The 22,995-nt window shown below is 42.1% G+C and overlaps 1 protein-coding gene across 1 annotated transcript; it reads right to left on the reverse strand.

Annotated features, from left to right (window-relative positions):
- Positions 1–8,175: 8,175 nt before the first annotated feature.
- cssa10h1orf52 (chromosome ssa10 open reading frame, human C1orf52) lies at positions 8,176–12,965 on the reverse strand. Its single transcript, NM_001141204.1, has 3 exons — positions 12,559–12,965; positions 9,520–9,730; positions 8,176–9,076 (listed from the first exon to the last, which is right to left on the reverse strand). Exons 1-3 carry the CDS (start codon positions 12,865–12,867, stop codon positions 8,928–8,930), a joined length of 669 nt encoding a protein of 222 aa, NP_001134676.1. The 5' UTR covers positions 12,868–12,965; the 3' UTR covers positions 8,176–8,927.
- Between the last annotated feature and the right edge of the window lie 10,030 nt (positions 12,966–22,995).

Consider the following 22,995-nt stretch of genomic DNA (forward strand, 5'->3'; position numbering starts at 1 on the left):
GCCATTTATGGTTAAAAGAATTTACTCTGCAAAAAAGGCTGAGGCCAAAATGGCATTAGCTATCGCTGAACACTGTTCCATGCTGGCATGTGATCACATTGGAGAAGCATGTACAGTGAGGGAAAAAAGTATTTGATCCCCTGCTGATTTTGTACGTTTGCCCACTGACAAAGAAATGATCAGTCTATAATTTTAGTGGTAGGTTTATTTGAACAGTGAGAGACAGAATAACAACAAAAAAATCCAGAAAAACACATGTAAAAAATGTTATAAATTGATTTGCATTTTAATGAGGGAAATAAGTATTTGGGAAACTGGTCAGAATTGAAGGAATGATGGATGGTGCTAAATACAGGGAAATTCTTGACGTAAACCTGTTTCAGTCTTCCAGTGATTTGAGACTGGGATGAAGGTTCACCTTCAGGCAGGACAATGACCCTAAGCATACTGCTAAAGAAACACGAGTGGTTTAAGGGGAAACATTTAAATGTCTTGGAATGGCCTAGTCAAAGCCCAGACCTCAATCCAATTGAGAATCTGTGGTATGACTTAAAGATTGCTGTACACCAGCGGAACCCTTCCAACTTGAAGAGCTGGAAAATCAAATGATACAAATCCCCCAAAAATCAATTTTCATTCCAGGTTGTAAGGTAACAAAATAGGAAAAATGCCAAGGGGGTGAATACTTTCGCAAGCCACTGTATAAGGAAAGATTGACTTATGCACAGGGTTGGGAACTCACGGATTACAAAAAAAAAACGGTAACAGTAATCCGTTACCAGCAAAAATATTGTAATCAGATTACAAATACTTTTGAAAAACAAGATGATTACTTTGAGGATTACTTTTAAATTCAGAAAGGATGTTTGCAGAAAAAAATCTTTGACACTTCTCTGTTTTCTCAATGACATTCAAATCAGCATTGAAGAAAGGGGAAAGTTTTTAAGTTTGTCCCACCTGAGCTAGTCTGACCACAAGTCAGAGACCACTATGATGACACACCAAATGTGTTCGATGGATCGCAGGAATAGGCTTTTGTAGGCTATAGTCCAAGCTATGTCTTCCAATGGTGCGACTGCTGTTGGCATCCAAAGATTATCCAACTTGAATAAACGCTTGGAGGTAAGGATGAAAGCAGCAGTGTAGTCTACGGCGATACGGATATCACTTATTATTGATATCTACATAGCGCATTGATGTGAATCACACTGCTGTTCTCTCATTTAGCTATTTGTGCCTTACGGATTGTGGTTGTTGTGGATGGCTGTTCACAAATCTAAATGTGTATTTGAACCTAGTAATTGCTGAATTCAAGAAGTTTAAAACCTCACTAGGGTAGGGGGCAGTATTTTCACGTCCGGATGAAAAGCGTGCCTAGAGTAAACTGCCTGTTACTCAGGCCCAGAAGCTAGGATATGCATATTATTAGTAGATTTGGATAGAAAACACTCTGAAGTTTCTACAACTGTTTGAATGATGTCTGTGAGTATAACAGAACTCATATGGCAGGCAAACACCTGAGAAAAATCCAACCAGGAAGTGGGAAATCTGAGGTTTGTAGTTTTTCAAGTGATTGCTTTTTCAAGTGATTCAAGTGTTTCATGCTTCTACTGTGAATGGGGAGAGAATAAGAGCTATTTGAACCAGGTGTCTGGAAAAATGGCTTGAGCTCAGTCACGCGCAGGGCCCGTGAGAGGAATTGTCCGGTTGGAATATTATTTAAGATTTATGTTAAAAACATCCTAAAGATTGATCGTTTGACATGTTTCTACGAACTGTAATAGAACTTTTTTGACTTTTCATCTGAACTTAGTGCTCGCGCATTTTGCATTTGGAATAGTGAACTGAACGCGCAAACAAAAAGGAGGTATTTGGACATAAATATGGACTTTATCGAAACAAAACTAACATTTATTGTGGAACTGGGATTCCTGGGAGTGCATTCCGATGAAGATCATCAAAGGTAAGTGAATATTTATTATGCTATTTCTGACTTTTGTTGACTCCACAACATGGCGCGTATCTGTATGGCTTGTTTTGGTGGCTGGCGCTGTACTCAGATTATTGCAAGGTGTGCTTTCGCCGTAAAGCTTTTTTGAAATCTGACACAGCGGTTGCATTAAGGAGAAGTTTATCTTTAATTCTATGCATAACAGTTGTATATTTTATCAACGTTTATGATGAGTATTTCTGTAAATTGATGTGCTCATTTACCGGCAGTTTTGGAGGCAAAACATTTCTGAACATTACACGCCAATGTTAAATGGGGTTTTTGGATATAAATATGAACTTTATCGAGCAAAACATACATGTATTGTGTAACATTGAGTCCTGGGAGTGTCATCTGAAGAAGATCGTCAAAGGTTAGTGATTCATTTTAGCTGTGTTTCTGGTTTTTGTGACGCCTCTCCTTGCATGGAAAATGGCTGTGTGGTTTTTCTTGTCTAGGTGCTGTCCTAACATAATCTAATGGTATGCTTTCGCCGTAAAGCCTTTTGAAATCGGACACTGTGGTTGGATTATAGAGAAGTGTATCTTTAAAATGGTGTATAATACTTGTATGTGTGAGATATTTGAATTATGAGATTTTTGTTGTTTTGAATTTGGCGCCCTGCTATTTCACTGGCTGTGCGTCCCACATACCCCAGAGAGGCTGCCTAATCATTGTTTTTGAAACCAGTGAAAAATGCGCTCTTGCAACAGCTGAATAGTGCAGATCCCAGCCTATGGAATAAAAGTGGGGCTTTTATTGCTCAATCTAATTCATGCTGATAAAAAAATTGTCCATAGGCCTAAAGGACACATGCTCAAACTTGCACACTTTTGATAGACTTAAAGGGACAATCTGTAGTTACTACATCCATTTCTGGACTTATAAATTATGTATATCCATTGATTCTTGAAGAATATAACTTATAAATGCCTCATGAGCTTAGTTCAACTGTCACACTCCATGAGAACCCAAAATATAAGCTTGTTTTTCTCCAATGTTTGTAAACAAACACTGTATAGCCTCATAACATGGTTAACACAATCATTTGGATATCATGGAGGGTCAGTCCTTGCATCCGTAGCTCTGTGTATTAATCTGAGAGTGGTTACATTTCTCCAGGCCCATCCCTCAGCTTTTTACCAAAACTGTTTTGTTATTGTTTCATCAGTGGATGTTCCCTTTAAACAGCTGCATATTATTAACATATCAAAGTGTCACCAACAAAAAGGTAAACAATAGGCCTATAGCAAATGCAGCATATGGCATTCATTTTTTACATGTAAATAGCACTTTTCAGTAGTTCTCAAAGCATGCAATTCCATGAGCGCAGCATTTATTTATCAACTCGACTCAATGAGCTCAATCAGTTCTCCATGACAACAAAATCTAAAACAACAGAGTAGGGCTGGCTAATAAGTCCTTAGTTTTGGGTTCATGCTCAGGTCAAACAATTTGGCTAATCTATACTTCCATATTTCCAAGTCCTATTCTTGAAGGTCAAGGGGTGTAACATTTATTGGAATGACTGGATTTCTGATAGACTTTGGTTTTTAATGTAAAGATATAATTGAATCATATTATTATATGTAGTAGAAAGCAATTGGTTAGATAAGCCTACATAACCAACCCATAAAGTAAAATTGCACATCCATATATGGCCAGCTATGTAAACTTTAACATTGATTTATACTGCAATAGATGTTGTTCAATTGGGAACATACATTTTTGTCTTCTTCTAATGCCTCTTAAGGGGAAAGTAATCTAAAAGTAACGACATGTAATCAGATTACGTTACTGAGTTTGGGTAATCCAAAAGTTATGTTACTGATTACAATTTTGGACAAGTCACTAGTAACTGTAATGGATTACATTTATAAAGTAACCTACCCAACCCTGCTTATACATGACATTTATAAAGGACATACACTTGACCTTACAGTAAATGTTCCAACTCATGCCTGTTATCATACATGTATGTAACAGGTTTCCTACACTTGAAGTAGTTCACTCGTAATGATGTACAAATACAAACTACATTCAGAGGATGTACCACTCTATTGGAGGTACCACTCTACTGGAGGTACCACTCTACTGGAGGTACCACTCTGCTGGAGGTACCACTCTATTGGAGGTACCACTCTATTGGAGGTACCACTCTATTGGAGGTACCACTCTACTGGAGGTACCACTCTGCTGGAGGTACCACTCTATTGGAGGTACCACTCTGCTGGAGGTACCACTCTACTGGAGGTACCACTCTACTGGAGGTACCACTCTGCTGGAGGTACCACTCTACTGGAGGTACCACTCTACTGGAGGTACCACTCTACTGGAGGTACCACTCTATTGGAGGTACCACTCTGCTGGAGGTACCACTCTACTGGAGGTACCACTCTACTGGAGGTACCACTCTACTGGAGGTACCACTCTGCTGGAGGTACCACTCTACTGGAGGTACCACTCTACTGGAGGTACCACTCTACTGGAGGTACCACTCTACTGGAGGTACCACTCTGCTGGAGGTACCACTCTACTGGAGGTACCACTCTATTGGAGGTACCACTCTACTGGAGGTACCACTCTATTGGAGGTACCACTCTGCTGGAGGTACCACTCTACTGGAGGTACCACTCTACTGGAGGTACCACTCTATTGGAGGTACCACTCTGCTGGAGGTACCACTCTACTGGAGGTACCACTCTATTGGAGGTACCACTGTGCTGGAGGTACCACTCTACTGGAGGTACCACTCTATTGGAGGTACCACTCTATTGGAGGTACCACTCTACTGGAGGTACCACTCTGCTGGAGGTACCACTCTATTGGAGGTACCACTCTATTGGAGGTACCACTCTGCTGGAGGTACCACTCTACTGGAGGTACCACTCTACTGGAGGTACCACTCTGCTGGAGGTACCACTCTACTGGAGGTACCACTCTACTGGAGGTACCACTCTGCTGGAGGTACCACTCTGCTGGAGGTACCACTCTACTGGAGGTACCACTCTACTGGAGGTACCACTCTACTGGAGGTACCACTCTACTGGAGGTACCACTCTACTGGCGGTACCACTCTACTGGAGGTACCACTCTACTGGAGGTACCACTCTACTGGAGGTACCACTCTACTGGAGGTACCACTCTGCTGGAGGTACCACTCTACTGGAGGTACCACTCTACTGGAGGTACCACTCTACTGGAGGTACCACTCTGCTGGAGGTACCACTCTACTGGAGGTACCACTCTACTGGAGGTACCACTCTGCTGGAGGTACCACTCTACTGGAGGTACCACTCTACTGGAGGTACCACTCTACTGGCGGTACCACTCTACTGGAGGTACCACTCTACTGGAGGTACCACTCTGCTGGAGGTACCACTCTACTGGAGGTACCACTCTACTGGAGGTACCACTCTACTGGAGGTACCACTCTACTGGAGGTACCACTCTACTGGCGGTACCACTCTACTGGAGGTACCACTCTACTGGAGGTACCACTCTACTGGAGGTACCACTCTACTGGAGGTACCACTCTACTGGCGGTACCACTCTGCTGGCGGTACCACTCTACTGGAGGTACCACTCTAACTGTGTCTCTGCTCTAGCCATTTTGTTAGCCTCCCTGTTGTGCTGTCTATCTGTCTCAGCATCTTCTCTGCTGTCACGGTCTGTCTGTCTGTCTGTCTGTCTGTCTGTCCATCTGTATCAGCATCATCTCTGCTGCACTGCCTGCCTGTCTGCTTAAGCCTTATAAGTTATAAAAGCCAAGCTAAAGAATGAAGATATATTGCAAATTGGCATATCTGTACCCCTGAATCAACACCTACCCTAAGTGTTAATTACTATTATTACAGGGCTCCAGACTAACATTTCCCTCTGGTATCACTGCTGCAACTAACTTTTACAGTTGGTGGCACCAGCCCATGATTTGGTCAGATAATGAGTAATCATCTTATAAAGTAAGATTGCTCTATTAGTGCTCTATAGGAAGTGTAATAAATAGACTACTGATGTATTCAAGAAATAACTTGTTTCATCTAACACGTCCAAGCAGGAATGAATGCATGACTCAAGATATTTTGCGCAACCTATTCCAGTGATTGCCATGAATTTTGGGTTGCTAATTAGACAACAGTTGCTATATTTTACTGTCAAAATAGTACTCCAGAGTTATCTGATTTGTTTTGGTTTAATAGAGATTACAGTACCAGTCAAAAGTTTGGACACCTAATCATTCAAGGGTATTTATTTTAATATGTTCTACATTGTGAAGACACAAACTATGAAATAACACATATGGAATCATGTAGTAACCCAAAGTGTTAAATCAAAATATATTTTAGATTTGAGATTCTTCAAAGTAGCCACCCTTTGCCTTGATAACAGCCAAGCGCAAAACCCTTTTCTTTAGACATTTTTGCAAATGTATTGCAAATTAAATACAGACACCTCTCATTGACATAAGTATTCACACCCCTGAGTCAATACATGTTAGAATCACCTTTGGCAGCAATTACAGTGTGTCTTTCTGGGTAAGTCTCTAAGAGCTTTCCACACCTGGATTGTGCAACATGTGCCCGTTATTCATTTCAATTTTTTTCAAGCTCTGTCAAATTGGTTGTTGATCATTGCTAGACAAAACACATCTTCTGGTCTTGCCATAGATTTTTAAGCAGATTTAAGTCAAAACTAACTCGGCCCCTCAGGAACATTCACTGTCTTCTAGGTAAGCAACTCCAGTGTAGATTTGGCCTTGTGTTTTAGGTTCTTGTCCTGCTGAAAGGTGAATTAATCTCCCAGTGTCTGGTGGAAAGCAGTGGAGGCTGCTGAGGGGAGGACGGCTCATAATAAAGGCTGGAATGGAGTCAATGGAATGGTATCAACCACATGGAAACCACGTGTTTGTGCTTGATACCATTCCATTGACTCCATCCTGGGGCGGCAGGTAGCATAGTGGTTAGAGCGTTGGACTAGTAACTAAAAGGTTGCCAGATCGAATCCCCAAGGTAAAAATCTGTCGTTCTGCCCCTGAACAAGGCAGTTATCCCACTGTTCCTAGGCCATCATTGAAAATAAGAATTTGTTCTTAACTGACTTGCCTAGTTAAATAAAGGTTAAACATTTGAAAAATCCAGCCATTACAATGAGCAGTCCTCCACTGGTGGAAAGCAGGCAGTATTCTGTAGAGGCTTATTTCTTTTCACTCTGTTAATTAGGTTAGTACTGTGGAGTAACTACAATGTTTCCTCTTCCAAAAATCAGTCTCTTCCAAAGCTGGATTAGGTACGCACTTCAGGCAAGGCCAGGCACATACCTGGAGGTGGGATTTTATCAAAAGCATATTTGCCAGTATTTCATGTCAGCGGTCGATGACTGATATGGTAGGAATTCCTCTGATCACAGAACCGTTGCGGAAACTCAGCTTTTTTTTCTTGGGCTAAAACACCATTATATTTGCTCCATTTACTACAAAAGCAATGTCAATAGGGAATTCACATTTCATGCATGTCAATCAGAGCACATTCTCAGAAATCCAGGTTATAAAAACAAGTCAATTAATTGAATATGAATAAAGTCAATGTAAGACCAAAGGAACACTGTATTCATTAACAGTGCAGTATGCCCATATCACCAAAGTGTAGTTTCATTTTAAATGAGTAGCTATAAAAAGGACTTTTAGGAATTAAAAAAAAATCCAGAACATGGGTTAATGTTTGACAGACAGGGAAACACCTGGGAAATTATTCTGTCATGAGAAACATCCTTGACTTATCTGAAGTACACTGCCTGTGCAGAATGACCAAAAGTAGTTTTAAGTTACTCTCGACAACAAAGGCCACACACTTATTTCACATTATAAACTGGGTGGTTCCAGTCCTGAATGGTGATTGGCTGACAGCCATACTATATCAGCCCATATACCACAGGTATGACAACATTTTTACTGCTCGAATTACACTGGTAACCATTTTATAATAGAACAGCCCTTAGCCGTGGTATAAAGGCCATATGCCATAAAGGCCCCCACGTGCCTTATTGCTTAAATATAGCACTTTGAGCATGTCTAAGATCCAAAACACACCATTTTGTTTTGTTCAGTAGAGTTATGCTTGTGTTGCTAATACTCTCACATCAATGTTGATTTCTAAGTCCAAGATAAGACGGAGCCAATCAGCAAGCCTAATATTCACATTCCATTTATTGCATCAGTTGTGTAAGACAACGGAATTTACTACAAAAGACAAAACTGTCAGTGTGTGGTTAACTGTATACATATTGTATAGACGCATTAAAAGACATGGCAACATTTAAGATACTACTCCCCACCAGTGTTAAAGGTTGTGTACCAAATGTGGCCCAAGGCTGCCATCTAGCGAATATTACATGTTGAGGAACAGTTTATTACTCTAGTAAATGCAGTCTTTCTTGACCTAATGTCTCACCAACAGAGACATGTAGAGACAGTAATAATCTAAATGTATTTACCATACATTTCTTGCTATTCAAAAATAAGTTGCCATATAGAAAAATACATCTGCTCATGATCCAAACATATGAACACATTGATTCCCCCAACGCAGTCCAGAGACATTCATCCAAATCCAGACTATATTATGTAGATCAGGTGGTCGTCTATTTACAACGAAACATTGATCAATACCTAGAACACACTCAGTAATACGTGCGTTTTCCACTAGTGTTTGGATAATATGCTCAAAGATATAACAAGAGATTAAAAATAACAGTCCAAATGTTTTCAGAACATTAACATCTATATTATTTGTCCTAGGTAGACGAGTACTGGACCATTCACATAACCAGGGGCTGGACACAGAGGAGAAGAAGGGAAAGTGTTGGGTGTCTGGGGCAAAGCTGCAGGACAGTCACAGAGGCTTAGGGCAGCCAGACCCGAGCTTCACACCAGAGCTGGGCCTCAATCCGCATTCTGCCTGAGGATCCTCTTCTCTTCCTCTACGAAGCTCTTGTCAGATGTGGCCTGGCCCAGATCCCTCTTCCTTTTCTCCTTCTGCTGGAAGCTCTCCACCCTACGCTTCTTCGCCGAGGCCTTGTCTCCGTCCTCGTCTACACCAGGGAGAAAACAACACGTCATAATCATTCAGAAATAAACTGGAAATGCACAGCTGCGCACTGTATCCTGCCTAACCAGCACCGATATCCCCCCCTGCTGTAAATATCAAGTTACTGTGTGTCAGAGGAGAGAGAGAAATCATTTGCTTCCTAAAAATAATTGAGATGTGCATGCATAAGCAGATAGAGGTAAAGCTGGTACCGAAAGCCCACACAACAGCTTGAAATGTCTGCACACCCGTCACATAACTGCTAGCTTTTCGGTGGCGCAAGTGGCTAGTACCTTGTCAAGCGGGCAGTTACGTGTGTTTGCGAGGCAGAGGGCTCTGGTTCGAGCAGATGTATGGACAGTGTACCACTACCCTTTGTAGGGAGGAAGATGTAATACTAAGCAGGCAGAATGTGGTCAGTCACACAGGTAACACTTTTCCCCCTACCTGAATCTGATGGCTGTTCCTCTGTGGGCAGGAAGACAGCATTGCCGGTGTGAGGCTGTGGAGCGTCTTCTCCGTTATCTTCATAGATGTTGGACCACTTTATGGCCATGTCCATCCCTGGGGGAGCTCCCTTCTTGGGCTTCTCCGCTTCTGCGGCGTAGGTCTGAAGGGGCAACGCGTTCGTCTTCCACACCTTGAACTCCTTTGCAGGCTGCAGACAAAGTTACTTATAATTAACTAATCTTTTCAATTGAAAAGTTATAGGTTTCCCTTATTTATCTGTGCCGCAGGGGTACAATGCATGGATTATACCAGTTGAGCTGGCAGTCAACTAACTATACTAGGGTTTCGTAAACTTCGGGTCCGGACCCAAAGTAGGCCCTGGGCATGTGAGAGTTGGGTTGCGAGTTATGAGAATACATAAATCACACACAATTAGGGTTGTTGGATCACAATTAGGGTCACAGGAGGACGATACATACTTTGTAGTTATACCTTTTTTTTTTATAATAAAAAATTGAGTGGCAGCCCACAGTTAAATGCTAACTGAATATGAAATTATATGAATGTGTATTAGTATATTGTACCTGGCTCTAACGTAGATATTTTGTCTCAATTTTGAGCAGCTGCAGGACAAACCGGACAGAGTAAGTTTAAAATGTCATTTTATTCAACATCCTGGATTGTAAATGACTGACAATACCCTTACGCTTGGCATGTCGTCTTGAATAACAAAGGAGCTGGTTGGCTGACTGCCATTCCAAAATGGCTGCGGTGGCTACTGCGAGAGTCCACATGTACAGTTCCCCATCTCCACTACTGTGGCAGTCGGCTACATAAGTAATGATATAAATTAAATCGCAAATGTTTTAGGTGGAAAAGTACACATTTACTGAATTAAAACAGATAGTACTTTTGACAAAAAGTTAATTCGGACGTACGCTTTTAATAAAACAAAGTATTTGTCCACACTTCGCAGATTTCTGAATCATTAATTACCTGGCAAAAGAACAGCAATGTCACTTGACCCGTTTTTTTTTTTGCAGACATTTCAGTGCAACACAAAAGATGAAAAACTCCACTTAACTAGTGTCAATGTATGGAATCACTTGGGAGTTTCTGGATTTTGGGTGAACTTCTCCTTTAATGTAACTGTGATTGCGTTCTGACCTCAGTGCAAACAAGAGTAACGGTACAGTCCGGATCTTCTGGCAAGCTTGTAAGGAACAAGTTGTGATTTACAGCCCAATTAATCAGATTAGCTAGTAGAATACAGTGGTGTTTCACTGACTGTAACACTACATGAGTTACTAGCAGTAGCTGCTGTTAGCTATGTAGCTAGCTAACAACACACACTGACTCACTGTGGGAATTAGCTAGCTACACTGAAAAATATAAAACTAAACATGCAATTTAAAAGATTTTACTGAGTTACAGTTCCTATAAGGAAATGAGTCAATTGAAAATAATTAATTAGGCCCTAATCTATGGATTTCACATGACTGGGAATAGACATATGCATCCGTTGGTCACAGATACCTTGGATCAGAAAACCAGTCAGTATCTGGTGTGACCACCATTTGCCTCATGCAGCGCAACATCTTCAGAGTTGATCAGGCTGTTGATTGATCAGGCTGTTGATTATGTCCTGTGAAAAGTTGTCCCACTCCTCTTCAATGGCTGTGTGAAGTTGCTGTATATTGACGGGAACTGGAACACGCCATCGTACATGTCAATCCAGAACATCCCAAACATGCTCAATTGGTGATATGTCTGGTGAGTATGCAGGCCATGAAAGAACTGCGCCATTTTCAGCTTACAGGAATAGTGTACAGATCCTTGCGACATGGGGCCGTGCATTATCATGCTGAAACATGAGGTGATTGTGGAGGATGAATTGCACAACAATGGGCCTCTGGATCTCGTCACAGTATCTCTGTGTATTCAAATTGCCATTGATAAAATGCAATTGTGTTTGTTGTCTGTAGCTTATGCCTACCCATAACATAACCCCAACACCACCATGGTGTGCACTGTTCACACCATTGACAGCAGCAAACCACTCGCCCTCACGACACCATCTGCCCGTTAGTTGAAACCGAGATTCATCCGTGAAGAGCACACTACTCCAGCATGCCAGAGGCCATCGAAGATGCGCATTTGTTCACTGAAGTCAGTTACGATGCCGAACTGTAGTCAGGTCAAGACAAGCACGCAGATGAGCTTCCTGAGACTGTTTCTGACAACTTTTCATCAAATTCTCTAAAATGACAGCTTATGTTTCCATTATTTTGGACAATACTCCAATTCTCCTTGATTCTATTGCCATTGTATTCAGAATCCACTTCATCATCCGCCTCTGCCATCTTTCCCCCTGAGCTGGAAGTTCTCCGTTCTTCTACTCGGACAGAGAAACTCATTTCTTGAACTAAAAAGGTGATACATGTACACCTAACCTGGGCCCAGTTTCCCAATAGCGATGGAATTTAAGCTTACATGTGTTTTAACAATGCATCTTTCCTACAACAGTCGAAGATGTATCATGTGTTGACGATTCAATAACTTCAATTCTCTCATAACAGCTCTGGTGGACATTCCTGCAGTCAGCATACATATTGCACACTCCCTCAAAACTTGGCATCTGTGGCACTGTGTCGTGTGACAGAACTGCACATTTTAGCGTAGCCTTTTATTGTCCCCAGCACAAGGTGCACCTGTGTTATCAGCTTCTTGATATGCCACATTGTCAGGTGGATGGATTATCTTGGCAAAGGAGAAATGCTCAATAACAGGGACGTAAACAAATTTGTGCACAACATTTGAAAGAAAAGCAATTTTTTGGGGCTTACGGAACATTTCTGGGATCTTTTATTTCAGCGCATGAAACATGGGACCAACACTTTACATGTTGCGTTTATATTTTTGTTCAGTATACATAGCAAGTAGGTAGGTAACGTTAGTTAGCTTGGTCAACAACTAGTTACGACAACAGCTAGCTAATGAACGAACGCTAGCTGGCTGGCTGGTTAAACACAGTACCTCTTCTGGAGCTTTCACGGCGCGGCTCTCCCAATCGATCTGTTTATTCAGCGGGTTGTACAGAAAGGACGGCTTAGAGACCGATTTGAAGAGCTCGTCGGGTTTTGGTAGAGGAGCTCCACTGGCAGCCCGCTTGGTGCCGTGTTGGGGAGATTTGCTACCGCTTCCAGTAGCATCGGTCCCCCCCTTCCCCCTTGATTTCTTCTGGCCCGCATCATCAGAATCGCTGCTGTTACTATCGCTACTGTCACTCAAATCATCGTAACTCATGAAGTAATGGAAAGAGTCCGGTTTCTTCTTATCAGCCATACTGATACAATTTTTACCTCATCTAGTAATACGATGAATTTAACTTTAGAGATAAGATGATGCCCCTAATGAATTAGCAAGCTAGCTTGATGTTTTTGCTGGTTACTCCATTTTGAGTCACTGTTGCCGTACAAGAGTAACGTAATGTCGCAAAAATATTTTCTTAAAGGAGCAGTAGTCAATTTTTTCAAGACACGCAACATAACTTTTATGAGCAGTTATTTTCGTCATGCTTAATTTTTTATTTCAACTTGATTTAACTAGGCAAGTCAGTTAAGAATAAATTCTTATATACAATGACGGCCGACCCCAGCCAAACCCTATCCCGGACCCATGGTTTCCTCATGGTTTTATTTAAAGTCATGTTTTCCAAGAACGTGAAAACTTTCCATAAAGACCACAACAAAACTTTAGTAACGTTCAGAGAACGTTCTAAGAATGTTATTTAAAACATCCATTCTGTTCTGTGCGTCATCAACATGAGCTATCTTGTTAAGTGTGTTCAGATGTGTTCGCTGCGCCCACTAATTGGCCACACCTGATCTTAATAAGTGTTTGTCTTCTGCTTCTTCTTCTGTGGGTTTTATGGTGGACTACCCTCAAAACGTTGTATTGCCGCCACCAGCTGGACGGTTTGAAACCAAAAAATAAATAAATCCATACGTAATACTGATACAAACTTAATCCATCCCAATAAAAATAATACATAGCCAAAATAAACAACTCTCACTTCTTCCTTCTTTTAGTTCTCAAGGACCTGAGAGGGTGGTATGAATTGTGCCAATATTCCATGTAACTCCTCTGATGTGAAATCTTTCAGCCCCAGGAACCACTCCACCACAATCACTATGATTTCTATCTTCTTGGACCTTCTCTCCACCTTGGCAGTCCCATTAATTACCATAGCTATAAATGCCACAAAGTCCACCTTCTTAACCTTTAACATTTCAGGATCCTGCTGGTGAAAGGCAACCCCTGCATCCTACAATGTAGGCCTATCCACTACAATGGACTCTTCTGGTGCACCTTTCAAACCCTCAACCCTTTTCACAGCTACTGCATATGAAATGCCCTTTATAACCCTGACTTTGGCCACCTCATTCTCTTTCACCCTTGTGGGGCATTCGGAAGATGTGGCTTCATGGTTCCCACCGCAATTGCAACATGTCACATATTAATCACTTTTAGAACACATAATAGGATCCATCCACAACTTGGACATCTCGGATTCTCCCTTTTGCAAACACTTGCTACATGACAAAAAGCTTTACAATGATCACATTGCATTGGTCTTGGGATAAATGCTCTGTAGTTAATATACCCTAACTGCACTTGAGTAGGGAGAGACTCCATATAAAAAAAACAGAAGAACACATAAACTCTTCACTTTTTCAGCATTCACCGCACAATTCATCCGACATGCTTCAATTACAACAGGAATATTTTTAATCTCTTCAAAATCAACTTCCCATGAGACGCCTGATATAACCCCCTTGAGGGGTGCCCTGTTCCGAAGAGGCATACACAACACTTCAAACTGGTTAAGACACAACGACGTTCCTTCTGATCCGCATAAGCACAAAAAATCTAAACAAGCCCGCTTCTCGTGATCTTCATAGCCTTCACTTTACCCAGCAATCTCTCTACCAGTTTGCATAACTCAAATGGTTTCTAAAGATTGCTCAGCTACTCCTCATGAACAAACCATACTCCTACTAGATACAAAGGGTCATTCTCATCACTGTACCCTACTTTGCTCCGTTTTCCATTATTTTGGACAATACTCCAATTCTCCTTGATTCTACTGCCATTGTATTCAGAATCCACTTCATCATCCGCTTCCGCCATCTTTCCCCCGGAGCTGGAAGTTCTCCGTTCTTCTACTCAGACAGAGAAACCCGTTTCTTGAACTGAAAAGGTGATACATGTACACCTAACCTGGGCCCAGTTTCCCAATAGCGATGGAATTTAGGCTTACACGTGTTTTAGCAATGCATCTTTCCTACAACAGTCGAAGATGTATCATGTGTTTCCCAAAACACCCCACAGTCGTTGTGCATCATTGGACCATGTTTCGATACTGATAGGATAAAAAACGGATTGTTTCCTTTGAATGGGGTCTGTTTAAATAGACAAAAATTAACAGCTTTGTATGTGTAAAAGAACATGGCATGCTAGCTCCATCCTGGTGGTGGTGTGTCACAATAAAAAATGTATGTGTTTGCATGATTAAAAGTATTATTGAAACATTCACTGAAAGTTAAGCAAGTTATAAAAATAAAAAAAACTCAAAATAACCAATAATTTCCATTCTCTGAGCATTAATTAAACCTCCCAGGAAAGCTTTCAGGTAACCATAGTAAAACATTATCAGAACCTCCCTGCAACCTAAAAATGTACATTCCCAGAACAGTTAGAATTGTCACTTCTGTTCTCAGAATGTTTAAAAAACGTTCAGTTTTACCAGTCAGGAAACGTATGGGTTCGTTCCCAGAACCATTGGGAAACCAAAAACGTATGTTCACAGAACTTCCGAGGTACCAAATGTGCTAGCTGGGTTGCCCTCTCCAAAGCAATGTTTTCTCTTGCCAGATTGTTTTCCTGCTCAGTCCTGAGCTGGTTGAAGGAAAGTTTCTCTTCCTACCTCTCCTACTCCATTTTCTCCAGCTCACTCCTCAGCTGGTCGTAGGTGATGTTCTCTGCCCCTCTCTCCTCCTCCACATTTCCCAGCTCACTCCTAAACTTACAGTAAGCAGTGCTTTCCGCCCCTCTGTCTTCCTCATCCTTCTCAATCTTAGACTGAAGGACCTTGATGTTGTCCTTGAGGGCGTTGTTTTCTTCCTCAGTCTTTTCTAGCTGTTTATTCATTGTTGACATTTTATTGTCATTCCCCCTTTCTTGGCCACAAGTGTTCGGGTATCCTCCTCAAGCTTGGCAGTATTCTTCCTTAGGACCTCCCACAGGTTCTGAATTGTCATTTTCTTCTTCTTCACCACCTCCTCGCTCTCCTTGCTAGCCTTCTTAATGTTCTCCTCAAGGTTCCCGATGGCCTCAATCTTTCAATTGATGTCAAGCTCCATCTTCAAATCAAATCTAATTTATTTATTTATATAGCCCTTCTTACATCAGCTGATATCTCAAAGTGCTGTACAGAAACCCAGCCTAAAACCCCAAACAGCAAGCAATGCAGGTGTAGAAGCACCGTGGCTAGGAAAAACTCCCTAGAAAGGCCAAAACCTAGGAAGAAACCTAAAGAGGAACCAGGCTATGAGGAGTGGCCAGTCCTCTTCTGGCTGTGCCGGGTGGAGATTATAACAGAACATGGCCAAGAGGTTCAAATGTTCATAAATGACCAGCATGGTCAAATAATAATAATCACAGTAGTTGTCGAGGGTGCAACAGGTCAGCACCTCAGCAGTAAATGTCAGTTGGCTTTTCATAGCGGATCATTGAGAGTATCTCTACCACTCCTGCTGTCTCTAGAGAGTTGAAAACAGCAGGTCTGGGACAGGTAGCACGTCCGGTGAACAGGTCAGGGTTCCATAGCCGCAGGCAGAACAGTTGAAACTGGAGCAGCAGCACGGCCAGGTGGACTGGGGACAGCAAGGAGTCATCATGCCAGGTAGTCCTGAGGCATGGTCCTAGGGCTCAGGTCCCCCGAGAGAGAGAAAGAGAGAAGTAGAGAGAGCATACTTAAATTCACACAGGACACTGGAGAAATACTTCAGATATAACAGACTGACCCTAGCCCCTCGACACAAACTACTGCAGCATAAATACTGGAGGCTGAGACAGGAGGGGTCAGGAGACACTGTGGCCCCATCCGATGATACCCCCGGACAGGGCCAAACAGGCAGGATATAACCACACCCACTTTGCCAAAGCACAGCCCCACACCACTAGAGGGATATCTTCAACCACCAACTTACCATCCTGAGACAAGGCCGAGTATAGCCCACAAAGATCTCCGCCACGGCACAACCCAAGGGAGGGCGCCAACCCAGACAGGAAGACCACGTCAGTGACTCAACCCACTCAAGTGACGCACCCCTCCTAGGGACGGCATGGAAGAGCACCAGTAAGTCAGTGACTCGGCCCCTGTAATAGGGTTTGAGGCAGAGAATCCCAGTGGAGAGAGGGGAACCGGCCAGGCAGAGACAGCAAGGGCGGTTCGTTGCTCCAGTGCCTTTCCGTTCACCTTCACACTCCTGGGCCAGACTACACTCAATCATAGGACCTACTGAAGAGATAAGTCTTCAATAAAGACTTAAAGGTTGAGACCGAGTCTGCGTCTCTCACATGGGTAAGCAGGACCATTCCATAAAAATTGAGCTCTATAAGAGAAAGCCCTGCCTCCAGCTGTTTGCTTAGAAATTCTAGGGACAATTAGGAGGCCTGCATCTTGTGACCGTAGCGTACGTGTAGGTATGTACGGCAGGACCAAATCGGAAAGATAGGTAGGAGCAAGCCCATGTAATGCTTTGTAGGTTAGCAGTAAAACCTTGAAATCAGTCCTTGCCTTAAAAGGAAGCCAGTGTAGGGAGGCTAGCACAGGAGTAATATGATGAAATGTTTTGGTTCTAGTCAGGACTCTAGCAGCCGTATTTAGCACTAACTGAAGTTTATTTAGTGCTTTATCCGGGTAGCCGGAAAGTAGAGCATTGCAGTAGTCTAACCTAGAAGTAACAAAAGCATGGATGAATTTTTCTGCATCAATTTTGGACAGAAAATTTCTGATCTTTGAAATGTTACGAAGATGGAAAAAAGCTGTCCTTGAAACAATCTTGATATGTTCGTCAAAAGAGAGATCAGGGTCCAGACTAACGCCGAGGTCCTTCACAGTTTTATTTGAGACGACTGTACAACCATCAGAAGATCTCTTTGTTTCTTGGGACCTAGAACAAGCATCTCTGTTTTGTCCGAGTTTAAAAGTAGAAAGTTTACAGCCATCCACTTCCTTATGTCTGAAACACAGGCTTACAGAGGTCCTTCCCTTGACCTCTGATTCTCCATCTCTAGGGCCTGATCTCAGAGTCCTCACTGCTCTTAACTCTAAACTTTCATTGTCTCCAGCTCTGCTCTTTCTTCAGTTGGAGAGATGTTTCTTACAGATCTCTTTCCATCCAAGAGACCCTGAACTCCACCTCGTCCACCTTCCTCTGTCCCTCTTCAATGGCTCTCAAATGCAAGGCCCTGCTTACCTCACTTCTTTTAAGACTGGCCTTTGTGTCCTCTTGCTCCCTCTCAAGCAAGGAGGTCCTGGTCTTCTCATTTTCCAAGTCCTTTTCCATTGCAGAGGCCCGGAGCTCGACCTTTCTTTGCCACTCTTCCTCGGCCTCCTTTCCGTCCTTCTCCACCCACTCCCTCAGCAGGCACATGCTTGACTTCCGTGGAGGTCAGTGGCCTCGGAAGCATCCTGGTTCAGGCTCTCTTTTGTCAAGGTCACAGGAGCCCCTGTGACACTAGTGCGACTGACACTACCACCGACCTATAGGAATGGAAACACTGGAGAAATGCGGGAGAAACAAAGGGGAGAACACACTGAAGATGTGAGGACACATCTAAAGTGTTTTTAGGCCCGCTTGAATGAGCTTGCCCTGCATACCTGAATCAACAACAGAAATTAGGTGACCTTTCACTTTCAGGCATTTATTTTATGATGATGTCTGCTCCCCAAATGGCACCCAATTCCATATAGTGCTCTACTTTGACCAGGGCCTATAGGGAATAGGGTGCCATTTGGGACAGACATATTTTGGTGATTGATTGCACTTAGTGTTGTCCGGGGCTAATCAACCTTGCAAATTGCTTTGTTGCAACCTGTGCAGAATAGGTAGGCATTTTTCAAGAGACTCGATTATATAGGGCCCTATTTGTGATATCACTGTAATTATATAGGGAATATTTATGATATCACTGTAGCCTCTTAGGTCTACTCTACACTAGTCTCATAAATACAAATGTTACACCTACAGGCCATTTAACTGACGGGGTCAAGAGGACGACTGTAGGCTGCAAGGCACACTCTGGTGCGCGTGCTTGGCAACATTATTGGCAGTTGCCCCGCCCAAAGGATATTAGAGTAGACTATTTTGTTATAGACCTATCAACTACCTCAATATTTAGGCCAGGATGCACATTTTAAAGGCAATGTTCCCGCATACACAGTACGCGAAATGCAGCATATGTCGGCTCAATCAACAATTAGGCTACCTTTAAATGTCAAGCGGCTATAAAGCAGATCGTCCGCGGATCGAACTTAATCTATTCTAGGCTTTAGGACTATTTGTATCTATTTACAGCTCTTACCTGAAACTGTGAGCAATCAATCACTCCGCTTGCTTGCTTTTCTCTCCCAGTACTCCTCTCCTCCACTCTCAAGTGGCAAGGTGCAGATTGACTCTATAAAGTAAAAGTACCCAAAAGGAGAAGGCCTACCTGTCACCTCTGTGAAAAGTTCATTGACTGAGCTCTAGTTGTCTGTCATGTTATAACTGTAGGCCTGGATCATAACCATTATGACACTATAGTGAAGACATTTGTAACAAACAGAGGTGATGTAAGATTGATCCCTTAGGTTTCAAATTACAATAATTTAAAAATAAGCATTTCTAAATGAATTTATGAATAACATAATGAATTTGTTATGAAAATGTTCAGACCTGCACTTGCAGTTATATAGGATGAGCCATGACCAGAATACAGTATATATACTGAGTGTACAAAACATTAGGAACCACTTCCTAATATTTAGTTGCTTCCCCATTTGCCCTCAACAGTCTCAATTCGTCAGTGCATGGACTACACTACAAGGTGTGGAAAGCGTTCCACAGGGATGCTGGCCCATGTTGATTCCAATGCTTCCCACAGTTGTGTGAAGTTGGCTAGTGGACCATTCTTGATACACATGGGGAAACTTTTGAGTGTGAAACTACACAATCCATGTCTCAATTGTCTCTAGGCTTAAAAATCCTTCTTTAACCGCCTCCTCTTCATCTACACTGATTGAAGTGGATTTAACAAGTGACATCAAAACGAGATCATAGATTGATCAGGTGAAAGCTATGTCATGTAAAGAGCAAGTGTTCCTAATGTTTTGTATTCTCAGTGTACATATAAAGTGGATAAAACAGTATGTAAACATTAATAACGTGACCAATGTTCAATTACTCTATGTACATAGGGCAAAGGAGTCTCTAAAGTACAGGGTAGAGTACTGGGTGGTAGCCGGCTAGTAACAGTGACTAAGGTTCAGGGTAGGGTATTGGGCAGAGGCCGGCTAGTGGTAACTGTTTAAACCCCCTAGAGTCGATGTCTGTGACCACGGAAATCTAGTCAGCATAATAGCTCTGTTTGAGCTAGAGTAATCTTTATTTTTTTTAATTTTTTTGCATGGGCTGAGTCTCAATCCATGTCTGTCTTCCACATCTGTGATGAAAGGTGACAGAGATACAGCGTGTTTGTCAGACCATGAGAAAATGTCTGTAGCGTCCAAACGGTTTGGCCTACAAACTATGACCCGTCTATGGAAAGATGATACTTACAAACACAATGGGTTTTTCCATTTTGCTTTACGACCCCCACAAGCATCACGGGACTCGTCTGAAATCGGTACTGCCTGTCTGCCAACTTCTGCCTGTAGCATCTGAACAGTTTGGGATACACACCTATGGAAAGGTAACTCTCACAAACACATACACTACCGGTCAAAAGTTTTAGAACACCTATTCGTTCAAGGGTTTTACTTTACTTGTATTATTTTCTATATTGTAGAATAATAGTGAAGACATCAAAACTATGAAATAACACATATGTAATCACGTAGTAACCAAAAAAGTTTTAAATCGAAATATATTTGAGATTCTTCAAATAGCCATCCTTTGCCTTGATGACAGCATTGCATTCTCTCAACCAGCTTCATGAGATAGTCACCTGGAATGCATTTCAATTAACAGGTGTGCCTTCTTAAAAGTTCATTTGTGAAATTTCATTCCTTCTTAACACGTTTGAGCCAATCAGCTGTGTTGTGACAAGGTAGGGGTGGTATACAGAAGATAGCCCTATTTGGTAAAAGACCAAGTCCATATTATAGCAAGAACAGCTCAAATAAGCAAAGAGAAACAACAGTCCATCATTACTTTAAGACATGAAGCTCAGTCAATACGGAACATTTCAATAACTTTTAAAGTTTCTTCAAGTGCAGTTGCAAAAACCATCAAGCGCTATGATGAAACTGGCTCTCATGAGGACCGCCACAGGAATAGAAGACCTAGAGTTACCTCTGCAGCAGAGGATAAGTTCATTAGAGTTACCAGCCTCAGAAATTGCAGCCCAAATAAATGTTTCACAGATTTCAAGTAACAGACACATCTCAACATCAACTGTTCAGAGGAGACTGTGAATCAGGCCTTCATGCAGTGGCGGTTCTAGACCATTTCAACTGGGGGGAGGGGGGGGCAAGCTGGGGCTAGTTGTACTGTTAGAGGGGCCAGTTACATTAGACGTTATTGTTGTCATATCATTCCAGATAGCAAAAATTAGTTATGTAAAAATTATTTCATACTCCACATTTAGGGGGGCCACAAGGGGGTCCAAAATTGCTGTCACGGGGCACTAGCCCCCCCCCCAGAACCGCTAGTGCCTTCATGATCGAATTGCTGCAAAGAAACCACTACTAAATGACACCAATAAAAATAAGAGACTTGCTTGGGCCAAGAAACATGAGCAATGGACATTAGAACGGTGGAAATTTGTTCTTTGGTCTGGAGTCCAAATTTGAGATTTTTGGTTCCAACCGCCATGTCTTTGTGAGACGCGGTGTGGGTATACTGACGATGATCTCCGCATGTGTATTTCCCACCGTAAAGGATGGAGGTGGAGGTGTTATAGTGCTTTGCTGGTGACACTGTGATTTATTTTGAATTTAAGGCAGACTTAACCAGCATGGCTACCACAGCATTCTGCAGCGATACGCCATCCCATCTGATTTGGGCTAAGTGGGACTACAGTATCATTTGTTTTTCAACAGGACAATGACCCAACACACCTCCAGGCTGTGTAATGGATATTTAACCAAGAAGGAGAGTGATGTAGTGCTGTATCAGATGACCTGGCCTCCACAATCCCCCGACCTCAACCAAATTGAGATGGTTTGGGATGAGTCGGACTGCAGAGTGAAGGAAAAAGCAGTCAACAAGTGCTCCGAATATGGGAACTTTTACAAGATTGTTGGAAAAGCATTCCAGCTGAAGCTGGTTGAGAGAATGCCAAGACTGTGCAAAGCTGTCATCAAGGCAAAGGGTGGCTATTTGAAGAATCTCAAATATAAAACATATTTTGATTTATTTAACACTGTTTTTGGTTACTACATGATTCCATATGCGTTATTTCATCGTTTTGATGTCTTCACTATTATTCTACAACGTAGAAAATAGTAAAAATAAAAACCCTTGAATGAGTAGATGTACTAAAACTTTTGACCAGTCATGTACAGTCGTGGCCAAAAGTTTTGAGAATGACACAAATATAAATTTTCACAAAGTCTGCTGCCTCAGTTTGTATGATGGCAATTTGCATATACTCCAGAATGTTATGAAGAGTGATCAGATGAATTGCAATTAATTGCAACGTCCCTCTTTGCCATGCAAATGAACTGAATCCCCCCAAAACATTTCCACTGCATTTCAGCCCTGCCACAAAAGGACCAGCTGACATCATGTCAGTGATTCTCTCGTTAACCTCTCTGGGGTATGTGGGACGCCACCTGCAGGACACACTATTCAACAGCCAGTGAAATAGCCTGGGCGGCAAGTTCAAAACAACAAAAATGTCATAATTCAAATTTCTCAAACATACAACTATTATATCCCATTTTAAAGATACACTTCTCGTTAATCCAACCACATTGTCCGATTTCAAAAAGGCTTTACGGCAAAAGCATAACATTAGATTATGTTAGGACAGTGCTGAGACTAGAAAAACCACACAGCCATTTTCCAAGCAAGGAGAGGCGTCACAAAAACCAGAAATACAGCTAAAATTAATCACTAACCTTTGACGATCTTCATCAGATGACACTCCCAGGACTCAATGTTACACAATACATGTATGTTTTGTTCGATTAAGTTC

The sequence above is a fragment of the Salmo salar genome, chromosome ssa10, assembly GCF_905237065.1.
Source record: "Salmo salar chromosome ssa10, Ssal_v3.1, whole genome shotgun sequence".
NCBI classification, from domain to species: domain Eukaryota; kingdom Metazoa; phylum Chordata; class Actinopteri; order Salmoniformes; family Salmonidae; genus Salmo; species Salmo salar.